Source organism: Leucoraja erinacea, chromosome 27, assembly GCF_028641065.1.
Source record: "Leucoraja erinacea ecotype New England chromosome 27, Leri_hhj_1, whole genome shotgun sequence".
In the NCBI taxonomy this organism is placed as follows: Eukaryota; Metazoa; Chordata; class Chondrichthyes; order Rajiformes; family Rajidae; genus Leucoraja; species Leucoraja erinaceus.
In genome coordinates, this window is record NC_073403.1 from 17,988,234 (window position 1) to 18,015,442 (window position 27,209).

At 40.0% G+C, this 27,209-nt stretch overlaps 1 protein-coding gene across 1 annotated transcript in view; it reads left to right on the forward strand.

The window, feature by feature from the left end:
• Positions 1-3,517: 3,517 nt before the first annotated feature.
• znf281b (zinc finger protein 281b) overlaps positions 3,518-27,209 on the forward strand; it is a 32,465-nt gene continuing 8,773 nt past the window's right edge. Inside the window, exons 1-7 of the mRNA XM_055657214.1 lie at positions 3,518-3,673; positions 12,011-12,408; positions 17,766-17,891; positions 19,160-19,280; positions 19,940-20,023; positions 20,195-20,313; positions 22,134-23,689. Of these exons, the coding sequence (XP_055513189.1) occupies positions 12,055-12,408; positions 17,766-17,891; positions 19,160-19,280; positions 19,940-20,023; positions 20,195-20,313; positions 22,134-23,689 (2,360 nt within the window). The 5' untranslated portion in view covers positions 3,518-3,673; positions 12,011-12,054. The remainder of the gene's footprint in view (positions 3,674-12,010; positions 12,409-17,765; positions 17,892-19,159; positions 19,281-19,939; positions 20,024-20,194; positions 20,314-22,133; positions 23,690-27,209) is intronic.

Below are 27,209 nucleotides of genomic sequence, written 5' to 3' on the forward strand. Positions count from 1 at the left end.
GTTTTATTTACTGCAAAAACTTACAGTATTTTATTGGCATTGTTTGCAAGCTCCTTTATAAAAGTTTACATAACATTTTACAGTACAACTTGATTATTATTCAATTCTTGATTTAAACAAATGTATACAACAATGACCCCAATCATCCCATTCCAACCACTCATTACTCTTGACTCAACCAAAATTATTTCTGAAATATGGGTCATTAATTTGTGCAAAAATGCTCCAAAATAAGGCTCAGAATGCACCAGAGAGCATCTAAAACCCCAGAGCTTCCAGGGCCCTTATGCGGGCCCTGGACCCCGGCCGCAAGGGTCTTTCAGCTTCGCGTTTGTGATATGCGCTGCGTGCACTTATTTCACATAACATTTTTCCAATCCTGCCATGCCATCCCAGTTTTTGAAAAGCTTCGTACGGGCCTGGTGTATAATATTTTTGATACTATATTTCTGTAGTCTCTAAACAACACTTCAATAATTTTCCTTGCCCTCCATTTCAGAATAATAGTGTTTTAAGCCAATAACTCGACACTACCACTGGCAATAAATAAAAAGCACAGCTTTCCAGCCCTCATCTCATTGGCCACGCTCGGCTGCACATCTGGTGGACTCTTCCATCTTCTTCTCGTCGTGAGGGTGGAGGATTGGGAGGGGCCACATAATAATAATAATATAATAATAATAATAATAATAATAATAATAATAATAATAATTTTATTTATAGAGCACTTTAAAAAGAAACATAGTTGCAACAAAGTGCTGTACATCACTAATCATTGACAAAAAAGTTAATACACACCAAAAATAACAATCAAAAGAAATAGTAGGAAAAGACATGCAAAATAAAGAAACATCAAAAACACCAAAAACAGAAGCAAAGTCTCAGGCACGGTCAAAAGCCAGGGAGTACAAATGTGTTTTAACACTGGATTTGAAGATGGACAGTGAGGGGGCCTGTCTGATGTGCAACGGCAGGGTGTTCCAGAGTGCCGGAGCAGCAACAGAGAAGGCTCTATCCGCTCTGAGCCTCCGACTAGACCTCGGTACCTCCAGGAGCAGCTGACCAGCTGACCTGAGGGACCGGGGAGGAGTGTATGGGTGGAGCAGCTCAGAGAGGTAAGGCGGGGCGAGCCCATTCAGAGATTTAAAAACAAATAACAGTATCTTAAAATGAACTCGAAAGTGCACCGGGAGCCAGTGGAGGGAGGCCAGAATTTAATAATTGGAATAGCCTAGGGCCTCTCTTCATCTAAATCCGGCCCTGATTATATTATAAAACTCTGATCTTGGATGTTTACTTGTGGGGATGCTTGCTTGAACTTTTTCTTTGATTCACATCTCCTCGAAAACCTGACGTGGTAACGGTGAAGTTTTTACATATTCCGGTAGAAATTTCAAAAATATTAAAATTTGATTCATTATTTCCTGAATTTTTTACTAAAATTGTTCACCAATCTCAAATCTGTGCAGAATTTTCAACACGCAGCCATGGGCTGCGAATTACGTGGCCCAGCTGCCCTCCAACCACCCCCCCATTCTGTATTGAAGCCATTGAACACATGATCAAGTCGTGCTGCACGCTTCGCTAGGTTTCTTCAAGTTCTACAACAGTGTGGCGGTGGTCGTTATCGCAGCACGGCCGCGGACAAAGGTTGCTTTTCACCTTCCTTAGATCGCTCAGGGCCTCGCTCTGGACCACGCAGGCCGCAGCCTAGCTCGGGCCCGGCCCCTGGTGGGTAGGCCTGCTCTACGACCTGGGTATGGGCTGCCTTTACCCCACCTCTCCCTCTCTACCGGATGGGGTAAAAGGAGCGAATGAATAATATTAATATAATATCAAAGGGGAGGTTAGTGTTTGTGTGACGCCGAAGGCCCCGCCCTCCACATGTTGAGGGGACGGAACCCAACAGGACTGCAACCGCTTGTTGAAGGGACATAACGCAACGGGTCCCCCTTGGTCTTGTAACAAATAAATGTGTACAGAATCTAAAATGTGGCAAAGTGGTAGGTGCCTGGAAGAGAGGATGAAGATGAGGATGAAGATGAGGATGAATCCGGAAGTGGCGGCGCTGCCTTAGCAGCTGCGGCTCGCCTGCAGTCCATCTGTTTTTTCTTTTTTTTTTGGTTTTCTTTTGTCCTGTTTTAGTTCATTTTAGTTTATTTAGGTTGTGTATGTGCGGGAGAGAACCATGTTTTTGGTCTCTTCCATCGAGGGGGATGCAACATTTTCTTGTTGTATCCCCCGTCTCCGTCTCTGTCTGCGCTGAGGCCTAATGGCGGAGCTGGCGGCCTCCAACTGGGACCGACCTCGAGGCTCCGGAGGCAGAGCCAGCCAGGACTTACCAACTTGGCCGACTTCGGGGCTGTGATAGCGTTGCGGCAGCGGTGACCCGACTTCGGGACTGTGGTGACGTTGTGGCGGCGGCGACCCGACTTCAGAGCCTCGGAGGCTCGGCCGCAGGCCCAGTGGACGACATCGTCGGGAGCTCGCAGGTCACAGGTTGGTGACCTTTTTTTCCGGAGCTCCCATAACAACAGCTTCGTCCGCTGGACTGGAGGGCGGCAGCTTCAACTGCCCCTGGCCGCGGAGTTTGAACCAGCCCGTTCGCGGAGCACGGATTCAGCCGCGGGACTTGCTTACCATCACCCAGCGGGGTCAGAACATCAGAGGCCTGGATCGCCTCAGCGCAGAGAGAGAACAAGGAGGGGAGAGACAAGGACTTTAAGACTTTTGCCTTCCATCACAGTGAGGAGGTACCTGGTGGACTCACTGTGGTGGATGTTAAATCTGTGTTTATTGTGTGTTTTGTTATGTTTATTCTATTTTATGACTGCAAGGCACGAAATTTTGCAGGGAAGAGACACAAAATTCTGTAGTAACTCAGCAGGTCAGGCAGCAACGCTAGTAAATCTGAATCTAAATTTTATTAGTTGTTTAAGTTATGAGTTAAGGATGGAAGCTGCATACCAAATCTCGTTGCACATATGTGCAATGACAATAACATATAATATTATTATATGTTATGTGGTGAATCTCTGGAACTCTCTGCCACAGAGGGTAGTTGAGGCCAGTTCATTGGCTATATTTAAGAGGGAGTTAGCTGTGGCCCTTGTGGCTAAGGGGATCAGGGGGTATGGAGAGAAGGCAGGTACGGGATACTGAGTTGGATGATCAGCCATGATCATATTGAATGGCGGTGCAGGCTCGAAGGGCCGAATGGCCTACTCCTGCACCTAATTTCTATGTTTCTATGTTTCTATTATATTATTAGTTTGCAGGGCAGCGCTGCGTTTGAGCAGTTTGCAGCAAATATACTAGAGCGTTTAAGAAGGAACTGCAGATGCTGGAAAATCGAAGAGACAAAATTGCTGGAGAAACTCAGCGGGTGCAGCAGCATCTATGGAGCGAAGGAAATAGGCAACGTTTCGGGCCCATCCCCTTCTTCAGACCGTAGATACTAGAGCAGCCTTTTACGATCTTTGGTTTGCAGCGCTCGGCTCCGCCCGAAGACACTCGGCAGCACTCGGCTCCTCCCGCGGTTGTCCCCGTCCGAGCCGAGCGCCCATACTACCCGGCGTGCAGCCGGATCCAAGATGGAGGAGTCGAGCTGTTGAAGGATGTTGACAAACGGGAGGGAGAATCTGGCCTGAGATCCGGGCGGTGGCGATGCGAGGTGAGCGGACCGGCCGGCGGGAGGGAGGGAGGGAGGGAGCCCCGAGGCCGGGGGAGAGAGGGCGGGAAGGAGGGAGGCGCCGAGCCGGGAGCCGCCCAGGGCCCGGGCCGCGGACAAAGCGGCGTAGCGCCGGCCTGAGGCCGGGGGAAACGCCGCTGCTGTTGCCGGCGGCGCCCGCAGGCCCCGAGCCCAGGAGCGGGGAAACCAGGCCCGGCGGCCGACACTCCCCTCAACACAAACCCACGCTTCATCCATAATCCCCGTCTCATCTTAATTTTTTTTTAAATAAGTCTCTGCCTCTTCATTTAAAAAAAAAAAAATTTTCAGCTCATTTTTATTAACAGATATTTTAACTCACACGTGTGACATTTAAAAATAATTGCAAAACTAACGCAAATTTTAATTTTAGGGATTTTTAATATCAATAGGCGATTTTTCCCTGTCACCCTGAACCTCGGAGGCAAATTTAAACCAGTTATCGTTCCTGTACATTGCAGGATAAGTTGGTTTTGTTTAAAAAAAACTTAAACAAAGCTCCGGGTGCCCGGGTTTTGTGTAACATCCCAAAGACAGGCAGGTTTGGAGGCTAATTGGCCTCTATAAAGTTGCCCCTAATGTGTAGGGAGTGAATGAGAAAGTGAATGTGAATGATGGTTGGTGCGGATTTGATGGACCAAAGAGCCTGTTTCCATGATACATCTCTAAACTAAATTAAATCTCCATGGTAAATTAAAACCAGTTATAATTCCTACACTCTCAATGAGAAATTGTTTTTGTTCAAATTACTCCTTTAAGTAAAGCTCTGCTCAGGAAAATTGGCATTGGAATGTTCTGCCCATGCAGAACCCGAGGAAACGGTATTGCAAAATGGCACAGCTGATGGAACTGCTGCTTCACAGTGCCAAACACAAAAATACATAGATTCATAGAAAATAGATGCAGGAGTAGGCCATTCAGCCCTTCGAGCCATTCAATGTGATTGTGGCTGATCATCCACAATCAGTACCCCGTTCCTGCCTTCTCCCCATATCCCTTGATTCTGCTAGCCCCAAGAGCTCTGGCTCCTTTTTGAATACATCCAGTGAATTGGCCTCCACTGCCTTCTGAAGCAGAGAATTCCACAAATTCACAATCTTGATCACGGATGCAGTCTGTGTGGAGTTTGCATGTTCTCCCTGTGGCTACATGGATTTTGTCTAGCATCCTCCAAAGACATGTGGGTTAATTGGCCTCTCTAAATTGACCCTAGTGTGTCGGGAGTGGATGCATAAGTGGGATAATATAAATATTTTGAATGGTTGATCAATGGTTGGGTAGGACCTGTTTTCATGCTGTATCTCTCAACTAAACAAAACTTCAAACGGAAATTAAAACGTTATTGTTCCTGCACATCTCATGAAATGTCGGCTTTGTTTAAAATATGGAATTATTTAATTCGGATCCGACATAGTTGAGCCAACTGTGTTCTATGTAGTTTTTCCAGGGTGCTGGAATGCTCCCTGTTGATCATTCAGTTTAAATGACTTCACAAGATCTTGCTTTGGAGTATCCGTTGGCAAGGAAACCATTGTGATACACTCTGGAGATTATTTTCCTTGAGAGCAGCGTATGTATTTTATGGTTCAAAAAGCCTTCTCTCCTATTGATAAACCCTCTTCTTACCAACTTCAGTTCCTTAATATTACTCCTTGAGATCCAAAATTAATGCAAGGTTAGCAAGTTCAGTTCTGAATTGGAAGAATCTGAAATCTGACTTTGTAAATTGCAATATTGTAGTATTGTGGTTGCATCTCTCTGAAATGTTTATTGCCAATTGAGCGGGGTTTAGAACAAAATGCTACATTGTATAAAATACCAAATGTTATTTTATTAATATAATGTCGTGCTTCAAATTCATTCGTAATCATTTGTACAGCAAAAAGACACTTGTACATTGGCCGGATCTGTTTAGTGTTATTCCATTGTGATAATGTAAACGTAAATCTAGGAAATGCACGATTCTGGAAAACATAGGCAAAAATGGGAATACTCGTGTTCTCAACGTAAAATAATTTCCTGATTCTGCACGATTCCAGCCTGGCGTTTTGGCCATCAGTTGGAGTATCAACTGTCACTTAACAGGATGCCGATGTGGGGAGCTTACTGAAATTGAAGTCACTCGACAACTTTGAAGACGAGGAGAACTTCAAAGGAAGAAGTGTTTTGTACTGAAAGCACTCTTTCATCTCCACATTCTTCTCTAGTTTAAATATCTAATCATTGACAATGATGTTATGTACAAAATGTGAGTGGATACTTTCACTGAACAGTGTTTTGAAAGTGTGCAAATCCAAGGGAGGACTTCTGTTACAGAAGGAAATGTGCCTTCCCTGTAACTATTTATTTCTTCCCTTAGTTCTTTTAGTATTCAGGAGAACTGATCTAGTCCAGCAAATTCTGTTTGTCAAGGCAAGTATGGTACAACTCGAATAGACTAAATTATAAAAGAACATGAAAAGTTGACCATTTTAAATGTAATGGACACAAAATGCTGGAGTAACTCAGCAGGACAGGCAGCATCTCTGGAGAGACGGAATGGGTGACAGTTCGGGTTGAGACCCTTCTTCAGTCTGAAGAAGGGTCTCAACCCGAACTGTCTGAGTTTCACCAGCACTTTATGTCTGTCTTCAGTGTAAATCAGCATCTGCAGTTCCTTCCTACAAATTTTAAATGTAATAATGGGAGAGAAAAAAACAAAACTTGCAACTATTCTGTATTAATAGAGCAAAACATTCCATGAATAACAATAAATCTTTGCTTAATCTTTATTATTGTTGGAATAGGTAGGTAATTTATTGCTAAGAAGTTGTTTAGGGACTTAATGACCTTTAGAAATTTAATATCTATTGTATTAGAATAGCCTTAAATATCTAGCTGCTGTATATACATACAGCAGCTAGATAGTTAAGGCTATTTATATAGAACACAATTACATTTGACTGTATAGACCAGTAAGCAGGCTACACTTTGTGATCAGTGACAAACAAAATGCACAAATCATTAATTACACATCCAATGGACTTTTGCAGTGGAGCATGCAATGATATAGAAATCCAAAACTCTGCGGTATCCTCTACCGGAAATCTGGGGTCCATTTGATAGGGAAAGCAACTGTTTATACCCTTAAGCAATTCAATTGAATGATCTTATTGAGGCATGTAGAGTCTTAATCAGCAAGTGCACTTTAGAGTATTTAATTTAAAGCCAAACATGGCAAGAAGGCAAAATATGAAAAAGAGGAAAACAAAATTCAAAATTCTGTAAATGTATATTTTAAGTCTGCAGTACTTAAAATTGGTAATAATGAGGGTCTGAACTTGTTGAAGTTTTCAGTGCCAGAGTGGTTTTGCAGTGATGTGATTTGCAATCAACTACAGGTGCACAACCTTTTATCCGGTGTTCCAGAAACCGAAAAGCTCCGAAAACCGGCCATTTTTTCCAGATGTCGTCTGCGCACCAAAGCTCGCGTTTGGCGCCAAACTTGACCCAAAACGACCCACGGTCAACCCAGGTCTGTACTACTGTAGCGGCTGCCTCCTCCCTGGAGACCGGGAGACGCTTAAACATCTGTAAATCATTGCTTAAATGTTAGTCAGTTAGTTTGGAGGGCTTTTATGTGAAGGGGGGTGAAGGGGTAAACTTTAATTCTTAGTCCCCTACCTGGTCGGAGCGGCGGGGAGCGGTCAATGCCTTACCGGGTCGCCGTGCAGTAAGCTCCGCAGCGCTGTGGCCGTTGGGGTTGCGGGCGGCGCCAGTTGTAGCTCCGACCCCGGCAACTCTACCCCTGGCTGCGAGGCGCTCCAAATCCAGCGCGGCCCGCGGCCGGACGCCCCAGCTCCGCAAATGTCGGCAGCGTCGCAGCGCTGGGAAACCAGCGGGGAGCGGGCAATGCCTTACCGGGTCGCCGTGCGGCAAGCTCCGGAGCGCTGTGGCCGCCGACACACAACATTGCGGAGCGTCGCTGGATTTGGAGCCGCGCAGCCAGGGGTAGAGTTGCCGGGGTCGGAGCTCCAACCGGCGCCGCCCGCGGCCAGTGGTCTCCGCGTCTCCAAATCCAGCGACGCTCCGCGATGTGTGTCGGCGGCCACAGCGTTCCGGAGCTTGCCGCACGGCGACCCGGTAAGGCATTGCCTGCTCCCCGCTGGTATCCCAGCGCTGCGACGCTGCCGACTCCCGACATTCCCGGAGCTGGGACGTCCGACCGCGGGCGGCGCTGGATTTGGAGCGCCTCGCAGCCAGGGGTAGAGTTGCCGGGGTCGGAGCTCCAACCGGCGCCGCCCGCGGCCGGACGGAGCCCCCAGCTCCGCGAGGTTGGGAGTCGCCGACCAGGTAGGGGACTAAGAATTAAAGTTTCCCCCTTCACCCCGACTCCACCACCACCACATAAAATCCCTCCAAACTAACTGACTAACATTTATGCAATGAGTCTCCCGGTCACCCGGGAGGAGGCAGCAGCTCCAGACTTTTCAAGCCGCCCGCGCTACCTACCTAATCTACGCTAAAAATCTTCCATTCTGAAATCCGAAAATGTCCGAAATCCGACAAGTGTCTGGTCCCAAGGCTTTCGGATAAAAGGTTGTGCACCTGTATATTTTAGTTAGATTTTGTTCTTGAATTGAAAAGACCCACCTGTCTCTATAGTGTGGTGGAATTCAATCATTTAAATAGACAGTGCATCATGTCTTTTTGTCTGTTTGAGTGTCAAATTTCTTGGCAAAATCCTTTAGAACAAAGGCAGACAATATGCTGGAGAAACTCAGCGGGCGAGGCAGCATCTATGGAGCAAAGGAAATAGGCAACGTTTCGGGTCGAGATCCTTCTTCAGGGTCTGAAGAAGGGTCTCGACCCGAAACTTTGCCTATTTCCTTTGCTCCATAGATGCGGCCTCACTCGCTGAGTTTCTCCAGCAATTTTGCCTACCTTCGATTTTCCAGCATCTGCAGTTCCTTCTTAAACATCCTTTAGAACAAAGGATGTTTTGATACAACTTCATGCATTCATTTGCCTGTATGATTTGGTACTTAACAGTTTGAGGACTGTTTACTTTACCACAAACTTTGGGTATTTTAATTTACAAGTGGTGAGGGTGTTTATCTGTTTCTAAGTCCTACCATTCAAGTTTCATGTTGCTTTGCAGCAACAGTTTTTTTTAAAATTTTGCAGACAATATTTCAAATGTGGGCACAAGGAACTGCAGATGCTGATTTGCAAGAAAATAAGACATAAAGTGCTGGATCTAGGTCAGGCAGCATCTCTGGGGAACAGAGATTGGTGATGTTTCAGGTCTGTGCCCTTATCCAGGTCTGAAGAAGGGTCCTGACCTAAAACGTCTCATAAACATGTTCTCCAGAGAAGTTGCCTGACCCACTGAGTTCAGCACTTTTGAGTCTTTTTAATTTTGCAAAGGTTTAGTGACTATAATGAGCTCTGGGAAAAGAGGACATGAATTGCAGGTCTTTATTATAATAAAAGTTCCAGCAAAACTGTGGCCAAATCCTGGAATTTTCATTGTGAAACATTATCAAATACTCTATCTTGGTGTGAATGGTTTGGTTTGGTGTCAATCTAACAGTGGGCCACATGTTGGAGATTGACCAACGACCAACATTCACGTCAGGTGAGCTGAACAATTTCTTGCTGAGGATGGAAGATTGTTGACTGCAGCAGCTCGAGTAATGCCATCAAATAAATATTGAGGTGGTTACTGTTGAGCAGTTGTGGAGACGGAAAAGCTGTGTTGTAGAACGTATGAACTTGAGCACAGCGTTCAATTTAAAATATCATTGTATGCCTTTATAATTTCATGGTGGCAAAAAAAGCAGTGTATTCTGTTTGGAGTTTGTGATATTTAAAGTTCAGTCTTACTTCGTATAGAGCTCTTTTAAGGAATAGTCACTGAAGTAAGAAATGTCATGGCTCGTAAATATCTAGCCCTATTTTAAAGGGTATTATTTTTTTTATCCTGTCCCATCAATGTCCTCTTACTTCAACCCATTCTTCAGTAGAGTAGCTCATATTACATCTTTTGATTTCTTTTTTGTGAACAAAATTTCCTACATGTATGAAGGCCATTATTGCTATTTTAGGCTCCTACATACTGAGCACTCAATTAAGAATGCTGAAAATTCATTCAATTAATATATTAAAGATTAATTTTGCATTGCAGTGATATACTGTATTTATGTTATCAAACCAGCTTCTGTACTTAATGTAAAAAAAATAGGAATTTATTAAAAGATGTTGAGTGGTAGAAAGAGAAATCCATCAGAACTTCCATCAACTCACTCTTTAGGCTGACTTATTTTCTAATTGTTGATTTATATTAATCAAGTACACAGATGTCTAAAGAAGGGTCCTGACTCGAAACGTCACCTACCCATGTTCTGCAGAGATGCTGCATGACCCGCTGCAGCACTTTTTGTCTTTTTTGGTTGTGAACTAGCATCTGCTGTTCCTTGTGTCCTCGCTGATGTTTATAACTGCTTACATTGTACCTTTCAGCAAAAGTCGATGTAGGTATGTTACAAAACCTACCTGAATCGTCATTGGGAATCTGCCCTCAGCCATGGCCGCGATTTTGGCGCTGTTTGGAGGGGGCGGGTTTAAAACGCGATTTTTACTAGGCTGTACTAATCGCACATGTTCAGCCTAGTAAATCATTAACGAAAAATCGCTGCAAGACCCGGTCGCAAAAGGTATTATTAGTTTTATAGGCCTCGATAATATAGTTCTAATAGTTTTAAAATTACTGTTTCATTCGGCGACCTCTCGCAGCCCCAGGATTTTATAGAGCAAACAATTAAAGGTATGTACCTTATTTTTACATTAAATGGGGCATATATATAACCCTATATATCAAGTTATCTATAGCGAGTAGCTCATTTTGGGCTTTTTATATCCCGCAGTATTTTTCTCGGCATTTGAGGGCACTAATCCAGCGCTATGTCAACGTTCTAAACCAGCGCGTTCCACATGAACCCACTAGAAAGCCGATTTAAATGGGCATTTATTTACAGCAATTGAACACTAAATTCCTTCCATTTGGCCTATAAATTAATGTAAATTAGATATAAAAATCATGTTATATTGTGAATTATTTGTGAATAATCTTTGGACACTTAGGCTATTTAAAAATGTTAATCTTTCCTTAAGAAATGGGCTTTTGATTATCCAAGATCACAGCTTTTTTGTAATGTCCATTGAAAATCAATAGGGAACAACATGCTAATTTCCGAGTATGAAAATTGTCATAACTTTTTTAATACTTGAGATATGAAAGTGAATTTGGTGTCAAATTAAACTTATTGTTATGCTTTATCTGATGGGATAAATTGCAGACTTGATTTTTTAAATCTCAAAATTTTGTAACATTGCTAGTCGATGCAGTATATTGAGGAAAGTTGAATGATGTATATGGAATAATTTAAAAAAAAGAAACCAAGCCAATTTTGACTATATTTTTGTTATTTTGTATTCAATAGGTATTTGTGGCTTTGGTATTATTTTGTAGGATGCTGTCTATAATGCAAATCCTGAATTAATTTTGAAATCTATTTTTCTCCTGTTTGTTGTTTTTTTCCTTGTAAGAAGTTTGACATCTATTGTTTTACTTTTTGTGAGCCATAATTAAAATATGTTAAACTTTTAAACATACCTCTGGTTATGAGAGAAAACTAACTTGGGAGATGCCAGTGGCAGAATGGCAGGTACTGAATATGAATGGGAAAAGCTGATTTTCTACACATTGAAATTAGGTGACCATCAATTGATTTGAAGTAATTCCTACTTTGTCCAACAGACACTGTTTTTTGATGAAATGCATTGCTTCCCATTATTTGGCAAATCATTTTACCAAGTGAAAGTTCAGTTCCAAACACTAAGTATGTAAGTTGAGTCCTACAAACTTTCTTGTACTTCATTAAAACAATGAATAAGAATCTGTTACTAGGTAACTGTGCAACTGAACGATTATGATGTCGTAGGCTTCAAGGGCAAAGTTTTGAGTGGCCTATGAAAGGAACTTGTTCCCACAACTGTACCTCTGCACCTCAGATGATTGTCATTGTAACTTGGTTCTATGGATAAAAGGTTCCAAGCTCCTCTTGTCTTCTTCAACGTAGACATCTTGTGGCATTGTAGTGGGATATCAGTAAGCAACACAACATAAATTACAAAGAGTGATTGCTTCGGATATCAAAGTGCACTTAAAAATTGTATGTAACCCTTTCTGTAACAGGACATGAAAGATTGTAATTTTTTCTGCTTCAATTGTCTAATATTTTTATCCTCTTACTTTAGGAGACTGCAGTCGATCTGGCTTTGAATAACTTCAGACCGACATCATGAGCATTGTTCACGACAAATTAGGTAACGAATTCCTCAGGAACGGTGGGATGGAACCAAACTTTTCTTCTGGCATGATCATGTTCAGTCACCTCCCACCAATCACAAACTTTTCCAGCCTCGCTGCCCATTCTGTCACACCATCTGTACCTCAGGATTTGATCCTCAAAAAAGATCCTGACGCTCCAGTAGAAAAATATCCGTCAGAATATGGGCAGCCCATCTCAGATGTTAAAGAGAAAAAGTTCTCTGCGCACGATGGATTTTTATTTTTTAAGAATAAACTTCTCGAGGAAGAGGAGATGAACAGGGGACAGAGCATCTTGACCCACAATCTAAATCATACTGGTCTAGTAAGTATAACGTTTTCCATTCAGAGCATTACATTGCTTGATAATTGAATGTTTTTATGGGGTTAAATCAGTTACTTCTTCAACGTGGCAAGAATACAATTCAGTCATTTACCTGGCCATTCAGTGAGACTAACTGTTTTTAGGCTGTAATTTAATATCTTGAGCAGACCATTTAAATTTGCATTCTTGTTTTTAGCCCCGTATAAATTGAAGTCAGTGCCTCCCATCGTGATAATATTCCATGTGGTGATCACTCTTGCTCCCATCCACATTAACAGTAGTGTATATTAGTGGATTATCTAACTTGCACAAGTTGGAATCATACCTGTCATTGAGTGGTACACTATATGATAGATGTCCCTTTACTCATTCATTCAATTTTGTGGTAAGAGGTAAAACATTTTCCAATTGACATCCTAAGACACCATCAAAAATGCACTGGTTAAATAGTGGTAGATACTTTGGCTCAATAACTTACTCCAGCCCCGATCTCTGAAGGATAATCCTACTAGGCTGGATCAACGTTGACATTTTGTGGAATGTATCCATCGAGCAGATGGGATATGTCGTTGTGTGAAATAGATTACTTTTGCCAATTCCATGTTTTCTGTGTATTTGGTATGTAGCATACTGGTTATGAGACTGGACTAAAAAGTAACAAGTTATGTATTAATGTCAGTAAGGAAAGAGGACCTGCACCCATTGAATGCACAGAGAGTCATGATCTACATCTCCCCAGTCAATGTTTTTTATGTAATTGTTTTTGAGATGAGGGAAGTATACCATTTATTGTCTACTCCTGAAGGTAATCTAATGTGAGACTGCATTCCTTTGTTCCATAGTAGTAGACAAATGTGCTAAACAATTAGTGATGGGTGATATGTTAGGCATCTACATTTCAGGGAAACACACAGTTGAATAAAGCATTCTTTTGGACTATAGCATAAGCAAAATCACATGTTGTGAAGACAGTGCAATATGTGGTCTGCTGCTCTTGCATTCTCTAAAGCATTTCTAAAGGTTCATTGCACCTTGACACTGGACATTTGGTACAGCCTGACCAAATATCGCTATGGATGGACTACATCAGCATATCAAACATTCAGTAAGCTTTCTCACGTGGTGGGTTTTACAGAATCATATAACATGGCAGAGTCCTAGAGGTACTGCATCAAGCCCATGCCAACCACCTATTTACACTCCTAAATAAATGCCATTTTTTTCCCCCCCCACATTCTTATCAGCTGCCCAAGGTATTCTGTCATTCATCTACACAGGATCTGGGGCAATTTTACAGTGTCTGATTAACCTACCACCTGCACATCTTTGATATGTGGGAAGAAACAAGAGGACCTTGAGGAAGCCTACAAGGTCATGGAGAATGTGCAAACTCCACGAAAGTGGCACCTGAGGTCAGGCAGCGACTCTACTGGCTGTGGTGGAAGGAACTGCAGATGCTGGTTTACACTGAAGATAGACACAAAATGCCAGAGTAACTTAGCAGGACAGGTAGCATTTCTGGAGAGGATGAATGGGTGATGTTTTGGGTCGAGAGCCTTCTTCAGACTCCATGAACCCGCTGAGTTACTCCAGCATGTTATGTCTACTAGCTGTGCCATTTTGACTCCCACAAGAAAGAAGCCAGTCAAGCCTACTCTTGAAAATGTCCATCTACAGTGCCCTCCATAATGTTTGGGACAAAGACCCATCATTTATTTATTTGCCTCTGTACTCCACAATTTGAGATTTGTAATAGAAAAAAATCACATGTGGTTAAAGTGCATGTTGGCAGATTTTAATAAAGGCCATTTTTATACATTTAGGTTTCACCATGTAGAAATTACAGCAGTGTTTATACATAGACCCCCCCCCATTTCAGGGCACCATAGTGTTTGGGACACGTGGCTTCACAGGTGTTTGTAATTGCTCAGGTGTGTTTAAATGCCTCCTTAATGCAGGTATAAGAGTCTTTCCTCCAGTCTTTCCATCACCTTTGCTAAATTTTATTGCTGTTTATCAACATGAGGACCAAAGTTGTGCCAATGAAAGTCAAAGAACCCATTATGAGACTGATAGGGACATCAGCCACACCTTAGGCTTACCAAAATCAACTGTTTGGAACATCATTAAGAAGAAAAAGAGCACTGGTGAGCTTATAATCGCAAAGGGACTGGCAGGCTAAAGAAGACCTCCACAGCTGATGGCAGAAGAATTCTCTATAATAAAGAAAAATCACCAAACACATGTCCAACAGATCAGAAACACTCTTCAGGTGTGGATTTGTCAATGACCATTTCTGCAGAAGACTTCATGAACAGAAATAAAGAGGCTACACTGCAAACCACTGGTTAGCGCCAAAAATAGGATGGACAGGTTACAGTTTGCCAAGAAGTACTTAAAAGAGCAACCACAGTTCTGGAAAAAAAGGTCTTGTGGACAGATGAGACGAAGATTAACATATCAGAGTGATGGAAAGAGCAAAGTATGGAGGAGAGAAGGAACTGCCCAAGATCCAAAGCATACCTCATCTGTGAAACACGGTAGTGGGGGTGTTATGGCCTGGGCATGTATGGCTGCTGAAGTTACTGGCTCACTTATCTTCATTGATGATACAACTGTTGATGGTAGTAGCATAATGAATTCTGAAGTGTGTCGACACATCCTGTCTGCTCAAGTTCATTGGCCGGTGGTTCATTCTACAGCAAGACAATGAACCCAAACATACTGCCAAAGCAACAAAGGAGTTTTTCAAAGCTAAAAAATGGTCAAATCTTAAGTGGCCAAGTCAATCACCCGATCTGAACCCAATTGAGCATGTTTTTTAAACCAAACATAGTGCCCTGAAATAGGGGGTCTATGTATAAACACTACTGTAATTTCTACATGGTGAAACTAAAATGTATAAAAATGGCCTTTATTAAAATCTGACAATGTGCACTTTAACCATGTGATTTGTTTTCGAATATCAAATTGAGGAGTACAGAGACAAATAAATAAATGATGGGTCTTTGGCACAAATGTTATGGAGGGCACTATAACTCGTCCTACTTGATCTCTTCCTGTGCCCACACAAATGTTCCCTTTTTAAGTAAGCAACAAATATGCTTTTAAAAATTGTCATTCAATCTTGTTTCATCATCTTTTAGGAAATGTATTCCAGATTCGCATAACTCATTACATAACTATATTACATTTACTGTGTTTTTTTTCCATTTCTTCTGCTTCCCTGCATTCAGTTTAAATATATGAAATAGCTATTTTGGCCAAACAGTAGTTAGTGAGCATTACATCACTTGGACTCACTTCTTCTATTTGGCTGATAAGCTATTTTATCCAGACCTGGAGTCAGTTCAGTTGAAGGCATAATGTTTGAAAGTTGACCTTATTCGATTCTAGTCTATTCCCAATAACAGCTTTTCCATATGTAAATTTAAAATGGAAATGTTGAATGTTGGGAGTAAGGAAGATGGGGTTGGTTATAATCTCATGATGCCTTTTGCATAATTGTACGTTTCTGTACAGAATAAGAAAGAACTTGCATTTGTAAACCACATGCCCTTTACGTAAATCACTCGCGAAATGTTTAACTTGAAGCAGTGCAATAACCAGTTTATTCACCGCAACATGGATTTAAGGTACATGATTCGATAAAGTTTGCTTGACATTGGATCAATTTTGTTCTGCTTAGTTCATGGCGCTGTTTCAGTTTATAGATTTATGTGAACTGATGATCAGTTTAATCTTTAATCTTGTACGTGCCCTCCAAATATTGTCCCACCAGAACTAGAAACATCCTTCATTTTTGATGATGGATCAATGATATCTTTGGTTCTCTTTGCACTCGGACCACCTGAACATTTTTGTTTGTGATTTTTTTTTTTTACATTTGTTGTGATTTTCCCCAGTTTTTCTTCCTGTCCTGCTCTTGATCCCCATATATTCAAATACAACATGGTATGTCAGAGCAGTGTGTTAAAGTATCACTGGCAGGCTGTTGTGCCAATCCATCTGTCCCAGTTTACCAGCAGCTCAACAGTGGTCACTGAAAAACAGCCAGGAGTTGGACCCCCAGCAAGTTTAGTTTTGTCAGTAGAAAGTGGAAATAATATACTTTGGTTTATGCCATTCTCTCGATCATGTTCCAAATGAATAGTTCTTGGCTAGGAAACAATTTGTCCAAAAGGGAAATTCTAATTTCAATAAAAATACATTGAACACCAAATGCAGTAACTCCTGACATATATATATATATTAAGATTATTAGTGAAAAACTATTCACAAGACTAGGATTCCAAATCTCCTGCTATAATCTGACTTTAATAAATAAATGCTCTAAATTTTCAATGGCTATGCTATTTCTAATTTGGTAATTTAGTGCATTTTAGTAGTGGAGGTAGTAATATCAAAGGGTGCTTCAACCCACTGAAAGACTTGCTGAATATTTTCAGTCTCATAATGCCTTTCAGTATATTTAGGGACCAGAATGACCTGATCTGCGCTATTGAGAAGTTACTGTACATGTTGTACATTGTATTTTTATTTTGATTCTTATGTCCATGAAGTTACCTTTTGAATGAATTATCATTCAGATGCAAGCCAGAGCCAGTATTTATGTGCATTTTTTTTTCTAATTAGTTTTATTTAAGTAAAATATAACATTTATACCCTAAAATCTGAAAAACATAGTCACTACTGTGTCATTGTAAAGGAACTATTTTAGGTCATAGCATCAGTTTCTCCTAAAAATGGGGGGGGGGCACCGAGACCCTGAGTGGTGATGTGGATGGAGGAAGGGAAAGGAACTAGGGGTAGGGGAAGTGGAAAGAAAACCATTAGGTGGGGGGGGGGGGGGGGGGGGGGAGGAAGGAAGTAAAGGTATATGAGTAGGTATTGGTCTACGTGAAATTGGAGCAGTCTTCTTGCTGTTGGGTGGCAGAATACCTGAGAGGAGTTGCCTGTTCTTCCCATTTATGTCAGTGTAAATCAGTCTGGCAATGGAGAAGGCTGAGGACAGACAGGTCAGTATGGGAATGCGAAGTGCAATTAAAATGGCTGGCAACCAGGTGCTCCAGCTGCCCCTGATGGACATAGCGCAGGTTTTTGGCGAGGTATTTGCCTTTTCTCTGCCTGGTCTGACCAGTTGTAAACAAGGTCACATATAAGCGCCAAATACAACAGTCAGTTCGAGACTGAAGGGAGAAAAGAAACACCTTTAAATAAAAAGTGGATGGAAATAAAGTACACAACTGCAGTTGCTCAGTGTGGGAATAAATTGATAACTAACTGATTGTTGAATAGTTTTTCATTTTAAACATTTTCTTTAATTGAAATTAACAAGTTTTTTTTTATTCTTCCAGTCACAAGTCAGATATGAGAAAGATTACCTCACCGTTCCAAAACAAGGGACTGTTAAGAGGACAAAGAAACAAAACTCCCAATCTCAGGATACAAAGCCCAAGCGGAGACGAAGTGAAACGTCCAAGGTAGTGTTTCTGTCAGTGCAAAGGCAGTTCAGAGAGTTAACTACTTATTTCTGAGTTCTTTGTTTATGATTTTAGAACTTAACACGAGCTATTAAAATTAAGATGCTTGGAAACCCATGGTTGAGAATTACACCTAGGTAATTAATCAGAAGTCCTGCACACTAAATTTACTCAGTAAGCTAAGTAAGCTAGTAATTAAAAAGGTGATAATGACAGCTCCAATGGTTTAGTGGTATAATAGACTACAATGTTGCAGCATTTTAGCAGGTTATTTCGCTGAGGATTCCAGGCAAAATAAAATCTATCTGGGGGTGTTGCGTTTAATCACGTGCCTTGCGCCCAATTAACACATTCATGTTTGTTGATAACCCTTGAAATAGTGATGGATGTGACAAAATCCTAAAGGCCACACCATTTCAACTTTAACTGTGTAGCTTTGTATTTTCATTGCTAAAATATGACATTCTGTAAAAAGCCTTATTTCACATATGTGAATGTGAAGATTTGATTGGGAAATTAAGTGGTGGCCATTCACAATTTCTAGGAGAATTTTGCCTTATTTTCACGCACTTTGTTTTAGATATTTATTTGCAAACTCCCATTTGATATATTGACATTGGGTGATTGCATTATATCTATTAGTCATGCACTTGTTTAAATATACAGTTTTGCTGCTGTGTGCACTTTCCATTATACATTTTATATTTGTCACACTGGTGGCTTAAATGACAAATGTGGCAAATTAAGACGGTCAGTTTCATTTCGTATATATGGAAGTAGGAATTTAAAATAATCAGATGGGTATAATGCATAATTTGTCAATTTAAAAATGAATTATGCATGTATATACTGGTCCAATTGTTCTTTTCATTCATCAAAAGATTGCACATTTAGATTTGCTGCACATTTTCTACATTTGAAAAGTTCTGCATTGGACATAAAGCCCTTTGGGATGCTTTCAAAGCATGAAAGTGTAAGTGCAGGTTTTTTTAAGTCTTTCGCGAGTAAGAGCTTGGCAAATTGACTAGTAATCTACCTGCACAATCTTCTTAGCTTTTTTTTTCGTAATTCTTATTGGAGAATGACTAGTGTTTTAAAATGACTGAAAATAAAATTGTCAATGTCATTTAACCTTAAATAATTAATTAGAATTTATTAAATTGCCACCATTGCATCAAAACAGGCTTTCAACCTTACTGTGGCATTGAGCCTTATTTATGACTTAATCAAATTACTCTTGACTTTAAAAGGGGATTATTTTCCTTCAGTCTTCAGCAGGTGGAGATGGTACCAATCTTTTACATGGTCCGAAGGTTCACATATGTGAGCATTGCTGTGCCTCCTTCCGTAGTTCTTACCATCTTCGTCGTCATGTCCTCATTCATACTGGTAAGTGTGGTACTGAAAATACATTTTCCCACCTTCCTCAGTGTTGTTTCTTGTGGTATTTGTTTATTATTGTCATGTGTGCTGAGATGTAAGGAAAATGTTTGCTTGTGTGCTATCCAGTCAAATCATATACATTAATGCAATTGTGCCATATGCAGGTACAAAAGGGTAGTGCAAAGAGAAAAATACCAGCATTATAGCGTAACATTTACAGGGAAAATATGGAAATGTTGCACTCCAGTAGTTGGAGGATCAGGACTTTACCCTAGTTTATGGGAGAGCCATTCAGTAGTCTGATAACAGCAGGGAAGAACTTGTTCCTGAATATGGTGGTACATGCTTTCAAGCGTTTGCATCTTCTGCCTGACTGGAGTGGGGAAGAGGAAATGACGGAGGTGAAAATGGATGGTTGGTCTGTATGATGGACTGGGCTACACCCATAACTCTGCAATTTCCTGGCCAGAGCTGTTGCCAAACCAAGCTGTGAGGCTTTCTACAGTATAATGGTAAAAGTATTTGGAAACATGCCAAATTTCCTTAGTCTTTAAAATGGGGTTTAGATACAACGCATAGTATTATTTATTATATGTTTAAATCATCTTAAGGAGTTTAACCCAATAGCTAGAGTTTGCGGAATAATTTTATACTTATTCCTGTAGGTGAACGGCCATTCCAATGTAGCCAGTGTAACATGTGCTTCATTCAGAAGTATCTGCTTCAGAGGCATGAGAAGATCCACAGTGGTATGTATAGAGATTACATGGGCACTGTCTTAAAATCTATTTCATTGCTTTTTAGTTTTATCTTGAAATTTGTTTGAAAAAATAACTTATTGTCTTAATTGCAAACGTATAAACACTTGCTAATGGTTATATCCATTTTTAAAGTAAAACTAAAATATTTGTTCCTTGAAGGAGAGAAGCCATTCTGTTGTGATCAGTGTAATATGAGATTCATCCAGAAATATCACATGGAAAGACACAAACGGACACACAGTGGAGAAAAGCCTTATCAGTGCCACACTTGCCAACAGGTATACCTATAAACTTTAAATGACCACTCTTGTGTATTAAAAAAATATAGAATGTAAAGGGTAAATTACAGATGTGAAATTTTAAAAAGTCAGTTTGGGACGGATTGTGGATATAAAGTAGTATACTGAAGGGTATAAAGAAGTAAAAGCAATATATCAGTGGGTTATAAATTACAGAAAAGGGGGGTTATTGTTAATAGTCAAAAGATATATTAATCAGTAAATTCAATTTCTTACCTGAGACTAATGCTGTCCATGTATTCTGACCTAAGTAGGAAAGAGTGCAGAGGAACAAAATTATGCTAAATCCACAGCACAACCTGAGAATGATCAATTATTTTTCATACCTGATCTTATCTGCTTTTGCTGTAACATAAAGCTCTTGTCTGTTCAATGGAACACAGCAGAGACCCCAAATATATCCCTATGTTAAAACATAATTGTCATCTAAAAGCCTTCTTTCATTTTTCTCTTCTCGTGAAACTCATTGGCAATCCATCATAGGGATTTCTTGGGTCTGAATCACATTTCCACAGATTTGTTTTCAATGGTATATTTTTCCAGCATCTGATTAGATGCACTGGGTCTGTGCCATTTCTTAGCCCTGAGAGAAATGATATCTAGCCACGTGCACATTGCTGAGTGCTCAACACCAAGCTTGAGAGACCGTTCCTAGATCTGGTTTAGTCACCTCCTGTTGAGTAGCTGTGCTCTGGACCAAATCCAACATGAAACTTCCTATTTTCTTCAGCAACTCATCGACTTAATATTGAACTATTTTGTCAAATATTGGGAAGATTCTATTTCTGATTATCTCTTGACATCAGTCTCTCATTTTGAAGCTTAGTAGCATAAAAGGAGTCCCAGGTGATCATGCATTTGAGAAAATGAAACTTCAGTGTCCTAAAGTCACTATTGTCAGTGTAATATTTTGGAAAATGTAGTCACTTATAATATGGGAAAAATAATAGTAAATTTACAAGCAGCAAATTTTCATTATCAGTGGAATAATGACAGACTAACCTATACATGTGATACTGTAAGATTTATCCCCATTGTTGAGACATGGGGATAAATCTGCTTTTTGAAAGACTTAGTTGATAAAATGGGTTAGGGTAGGATTGGCTTAAAGTGTTCTTGAAAGTCAGAATCAAAGAACTGCATATGCAGGAATCTTGAGCAAAAAAACAAGGTGCTATATGAACTCAGCAGGTTAGATAGCATCTGTGGAGGGAATGAATAGGCAACATTTTGTGTTGGGACTCTTCTTCAGGCTTTTCAGTTACCAAACCATTCCCTTCATAGATGCTGCCTGATTTGATGAGTTACTCCAGCACTTTGTGTTTTGCTCAAATCCCAGCATCTGCAGTTGCTTGTATCTTTCTTTTTCATCCACTTGAGTGGGAAACATTTCAACCTCTTTTGAAAGAGGGTCAGCAAAAGTGCAGAAAACATTCAACGCTCGACTAAAATATCATAAAACCACAACCTGTTGACTGAGATGTGCTAACAGTGAAACCACATTTTGTAAAGTTAACTGACATTTAAAATTCTAGCAACTATTTTCTCTACAGTAAATCCTCCCTTATTTTTCCATTCCCATTCACTCGTGATTTATAGTTTTGTAGAATCTATATTTAACTAAATCGTGCTGAGAAAGAGTAAGTAACGATTGCTCCTTCACTAAGTATCAATGAAATATTTGAGAGTGGGCAGATGATGGTGTGAAATAGAAATTCCTGTTTTTGTTCAAGTGATCGTTCATTATTGGTGTCTATGTATGTGCTAAGAAGTATAATTGTGTTTTTTATTTTCTTCAGTATTTTTCCAGAACAGATAGGTTACTAAAGCACAGGCGTACATGTGGTGAAATCCTTGGTAAAAGTGAAAATGGAATGGAACCTGGGCCATCTAGTCAAATGGGAAATGGTTGTTTCACCTCATCTCAGGGAACGATAGGACCACGCAAAAAAACAAAATCTAAAGCCACATCTCAGGAGACTAAGGACAAGGCAGTCCGCAAAAAGAATAAATCTAACATGTCTGAACTGCAAAGCAGCTTAACCAGCTGCAAAGATAAATTGTCTGTGTATAACATGCATGAATATGCTGTTGAGATGCCAATGGGGCCTGCCATTATAAAGTTGGGAAATACAAGTGAAGAGGACTTACAAACAAGAGCACCAAAATTGGTCATCAAAAAAGTGAATCGGAAGAGCCCTCCGAGGACAGGTCTGAACAATGCTGCACATCTTGTTATACCTTCCACAGAGCTGATGAGACAAAAATTGATGGCTAATAAACAAGGGACTGTGGATTTGAACAGTAACACCAGCATGGATAATATTGTCTTGCTGCAGAACACAGGCAATAAAACAGAACAGGCCAATAACTGCAATTATGATGATGCGATGCAGTTTTTTAAGAAAAAAAGATACTTGCAAGCTGCCTCCAGTAACAATGACTATGCAGTCAGTATAGGACAAATGGCATCACAGCAGTCTGTAATTCAGGCCGCAGTTGCCAGTGTGATGGATAACGAAACCTCGCTTACGCTGTTGGATTCTTCTCCAATGAATGTGGATGTGAAAGTCTGTCATGAAAAGTCTGGAATTCCAGATGAGGTCCTTCAGAGCCTTCTAGACCAATATTCCCACAAACATGAGCCCCAGCATGATGTCCCTTATGATATTGCTGACCAACATATGCCAATCCATTCTTCAGGAGAGAATCCAGAAATGCACGAGGAAGCTGTTTGTCCAGAACCACACCCATCTCGTAATGACAAAACAGGAATGCTCCAAGAATATTCAAAGTACCTCCAGCAAGCTTTAGAAAGAACAAGTCAAGGCGATGGGTTCACACTAACTCCAGGGATGCAGTTTTGTCCCACTAGTCTTCCATCTACTCTCCCCAGCCATAATTTATTCCCTGATAAACAGGCTTACACCACACCTGCACTTGAGTGTGGTTTCAGTCCATCTATTACCTCAGTATTGCCAACCACCTCACCAAAGCCACATTTTGGTTTGTTGGTTGGAAGTTCCCAACCTGGCATTCACTTTCCCAGTACAGAAACGGCTCATCAAAGGCTGACGCCATCTCAGGAGTTGGTTGGGCAGCTGGAACAACAAAAGAACTTGGAGAGTAGCTTGAATCATCAGGTCTATCAGATTGAGAATTTTGCCCAGGCCTTTGGCTCTCAGTTCAAGTCAGGCGGTAGAGTGCCAATGGCCTTTAACAGCGGCACCAGTGAAGAAGCAGGCCACCGAATAAGGACTACAGTTTCTGAATTCTCAGGGTACACTAATTTGTTGTCTGATGCTAATGAGCCAATTAGCACGGGAGCCAAGACTCCGACCAGCCAAAGTTACAGGTAAGGTCATTAGTGACCAGGCTGGAGGGCCTTGAGTGCTTGATACCATGTTTTTAATCATGTGTAAGCACATTGCCAGTCCAAATGTTTATCAGGTTCTGAGAAAAAAATGTAAAATTAATTAAGCCCTTCCAATGCAACATTTTACCATTTTGTTGGGTGCATTCAGTCTGTAATCATGTTAGAACAGTTTGTATTAGGAATAAATTTTAAACACAGTGGATAGGCAGAAATTTAACTAAGTCTTGATTTTTTTTTTCTCAGTGGATTGGAATTGGAAAATGTTTTTAGCAAAATAGCATGACTTGGATGGGGTTAAATGTTTTTGTGGGATTTGTTTTTAATTCAACTGTACCATTAATGGAAGAAGCATTACTGTTAAACGAAACATCAGGGAAATGTTCACCATACAAAAATTGAAAAATAGAGACATAATTTCTATTGAGCTATATGGCTCGTGTTTATAGTACAACTCAGGAAACATGATGCAGTAAGGGGAGATTTATTTTGAATCAAATTCCACAAGCACTGACTTGAAAGGGGAACAGAACTTTGATGATAGAAAAATTGTGATGCACATCCGTGTATTTAAGCATTTGGTCCCTGAAGACAGCTTTGAAACCGCAAGGCTTTGGCCTCATTGACTCAAAAGGAACTAATAATTTGACCAATTTCATTTCAGTATATTAATTAAGAAAAAGCTAAAAAAATTAAAAATTAGGTAGAACAATACTTTATTTACCTCATTCTACATTTTAAAAGCCGTGCGTAGGCAGGTACCAATGCAAGTATCAGTAGTAAAAGTAGCATGAATCAACATTGCGTAAATATAAAAATTCCTGTTGGACGCTATTGTTAATGTTAGCAATGTTTACAGGGAAAAAATAACTTTTGTTTTAGAAAATTGTAAAGTACAGGGTGAAAGGAAGAAACCACAGTTCTCCACAGTGAAAACTGCAAAGTATATTGAAAAGTATGCTAGATCATAAAGTCCTTGATACATTTCATAGTGTTGCAAAAGCATAGTGTTATAATTCAGATTTACCCGTCAGTTTGATAGGTAACCTGCTAATATAATAGCCATTAAAATTGTGTGGTAATTTGCTGCTTTGTTTTGAGTTGTAAGACCTTGGAAAACAAGAAATGGTCACAAGTATCAAATCTAATTAAACCAACGAATGCCTGGTTGGCCCAGTTGTATATAATCAAAGTAATTTTACTTTGATCCTGTATTCCATCCTGGATATCTGAGGCCATAAATAATTGCAGTACATAAGCTTCGTTATTTATAATTCATGAATAATTTGTGTAGTTTCAGGAAGTTGTCTCGTAAAGTTGCTAACAATTCTATTGTATGTTTGGGAAAAGGCTGTAATTCACTTGAATTATTACAAGGGTCAGTTAGAAAATCTCCCATATCTAGGTAGAGCAGTTGGAATCCTAGGTAAACTCTGATTGTGGTTTGTGTGTCTGAAATCAAAAATGTCTCCTCAGGTTTTTCCAGTATATAAAACATTAGACGGTGCATCGATCAGAAATTACCTAAGCAACAATAATCATGATCTGAAGCTTTCCCTATTAGTTTTCTTGATGTGATGACGATTACTGTTGGTCCTTCTCCAGAACCTGCACACTTTGCTAACTGAGCCTAATTCTGACTTTTAAGCAAATTTATTTTTTAAACAAGTGTAAATTAACCAGGATATAGGTTACTGCTGTTTTAATTGAGTCAACACTCTGCCTATGATATATAGAACTTGTTAGTCTCACATGTTTAATTTGGTCTTTGTAATGAAGGAAAAACTTTGCTCAGTGCCCAGTGTAATGAAATTAGATTTTTAAACTGTTAACATTAAAGCATTGTAGGGTCAGATAAGAGTTCACTTAGACAAAATTATTGTCTTTCCTTTGTAAGGAACAAGCTGATAAGTTACGCCAATGTAGTTACCTCAAATATTCATCTTGGTAATCCATTGCATTTATCTTAACTCCATGCATCATAATTTATTTTTTTTGTCCTGCTACTGTGAGTTACCTAGTTTTGTACTTCTGTATTCTGCCTTCTCATATGTTACTCGGGTGAACTCTCTTCAGGTTTAAGAGCTCCATGTAATCTCTGATCCTTAAAATAACTTCTTATGGCACTATTTAGTGAAAACATAATTATTCTCCACAAACACATGAGCTCATTGTTCTAGGAAGATGACTAGTTCCAAATTTAATCTTTAAAAAATCATGGCATATTCATTCTCAACAGAATTCTGTGTTGCTTCCTAGCCATCCGTAGCTGCAGGTGTCAAGGTTTGCTGCACTTATTGAAGCTGGGACGCAACAGAAATGAACAGAAAAATAACAAAAAAATTCCTGTGTTAACTGTGCAGTGGTCCACCTGAGCAAAGATCAATATTTTCTTTACCCATAATACTTCAATAGAAAATCTTTCTGGTTATGATGTTAAGCATATTTTGCTCTTCTATTGTTATCCATGTCATTCATTTGAAACCCCCAGCTAAATTGTGATTCAGTGAAGTAAAGAGGCAAGGAGTGGGTGAGGGTGCTGGGCTTGGGCGAGGGGAGGGGGTAGAGAGGGTTGTGGTTTATTCCACAATTTAAAAAACAGTTTTTATAATTTTGTTCTATTGACCATTAGAATAGGTAGCTAAAGCTGCAAATGCTATGGCATATAACAAAATCATCCGAAAAGACCTTTTGTTATTTATTGGAAGAGTAGTACAATTTGCAATACAGTTGGCGTGTAGCCTGTCAACTAAATCTAGTAAGTCCAACAATGTTGAATGTATTTAAATTGAACTAAATTTTCCCTTTTCTACTTGCTATATGCCGTGTTCAATAAACATCAAATTTGCTTTGTGTAGAATTTGTAACTTGCAGTAAAGCATAATTATAAAAAAACTCCCATTAGTTGTTTTGGGTGCTTCCCAGGCATTTCGGTTGATTTCTCCTTTTCATTACTAAAATGGCTATAACAAAGATTTGTATTTCAAATGTTAACTGGTTAAAGAGATTTTTTTTTTAATATACCAAAAAATCAAAAGCCAATATTTCATTTTGAAAACAAGAATTGTCACTTCACACTTGATGGATCTTTTGAGTTTCGAATCTAAACTCCATCCCTAAGGAGAATTTCATCCTGTGCGCAGGACATTTCCCTCTGCTGATTGCTGAGTGAAGCAACAATTCTGTAAATGAGTTGAATAGGATCTAGCTTTGCAAAAGCAGTTATGAACAGTAATGAGAGTAGTTCCACACTGACTCACTCTAACAGAAAAAAATCAATATAATTTAACAGCTTTGTATTCCTCTACATTATTCTCTTAATGCCTGGACTGAAGATATTCTCTGTAGGGTTAAAACAAACCTTTAAAATACATAAATATTTTGTCAATATCTAATGAGACTGAATCACTTAAAAGTCACCTTTTTTTTTCTCACCATGGTACAAATAGAGAAAATCAAGAAACCAGGAATTATTGACTTCATTGGCTTTTGTTACACAGGT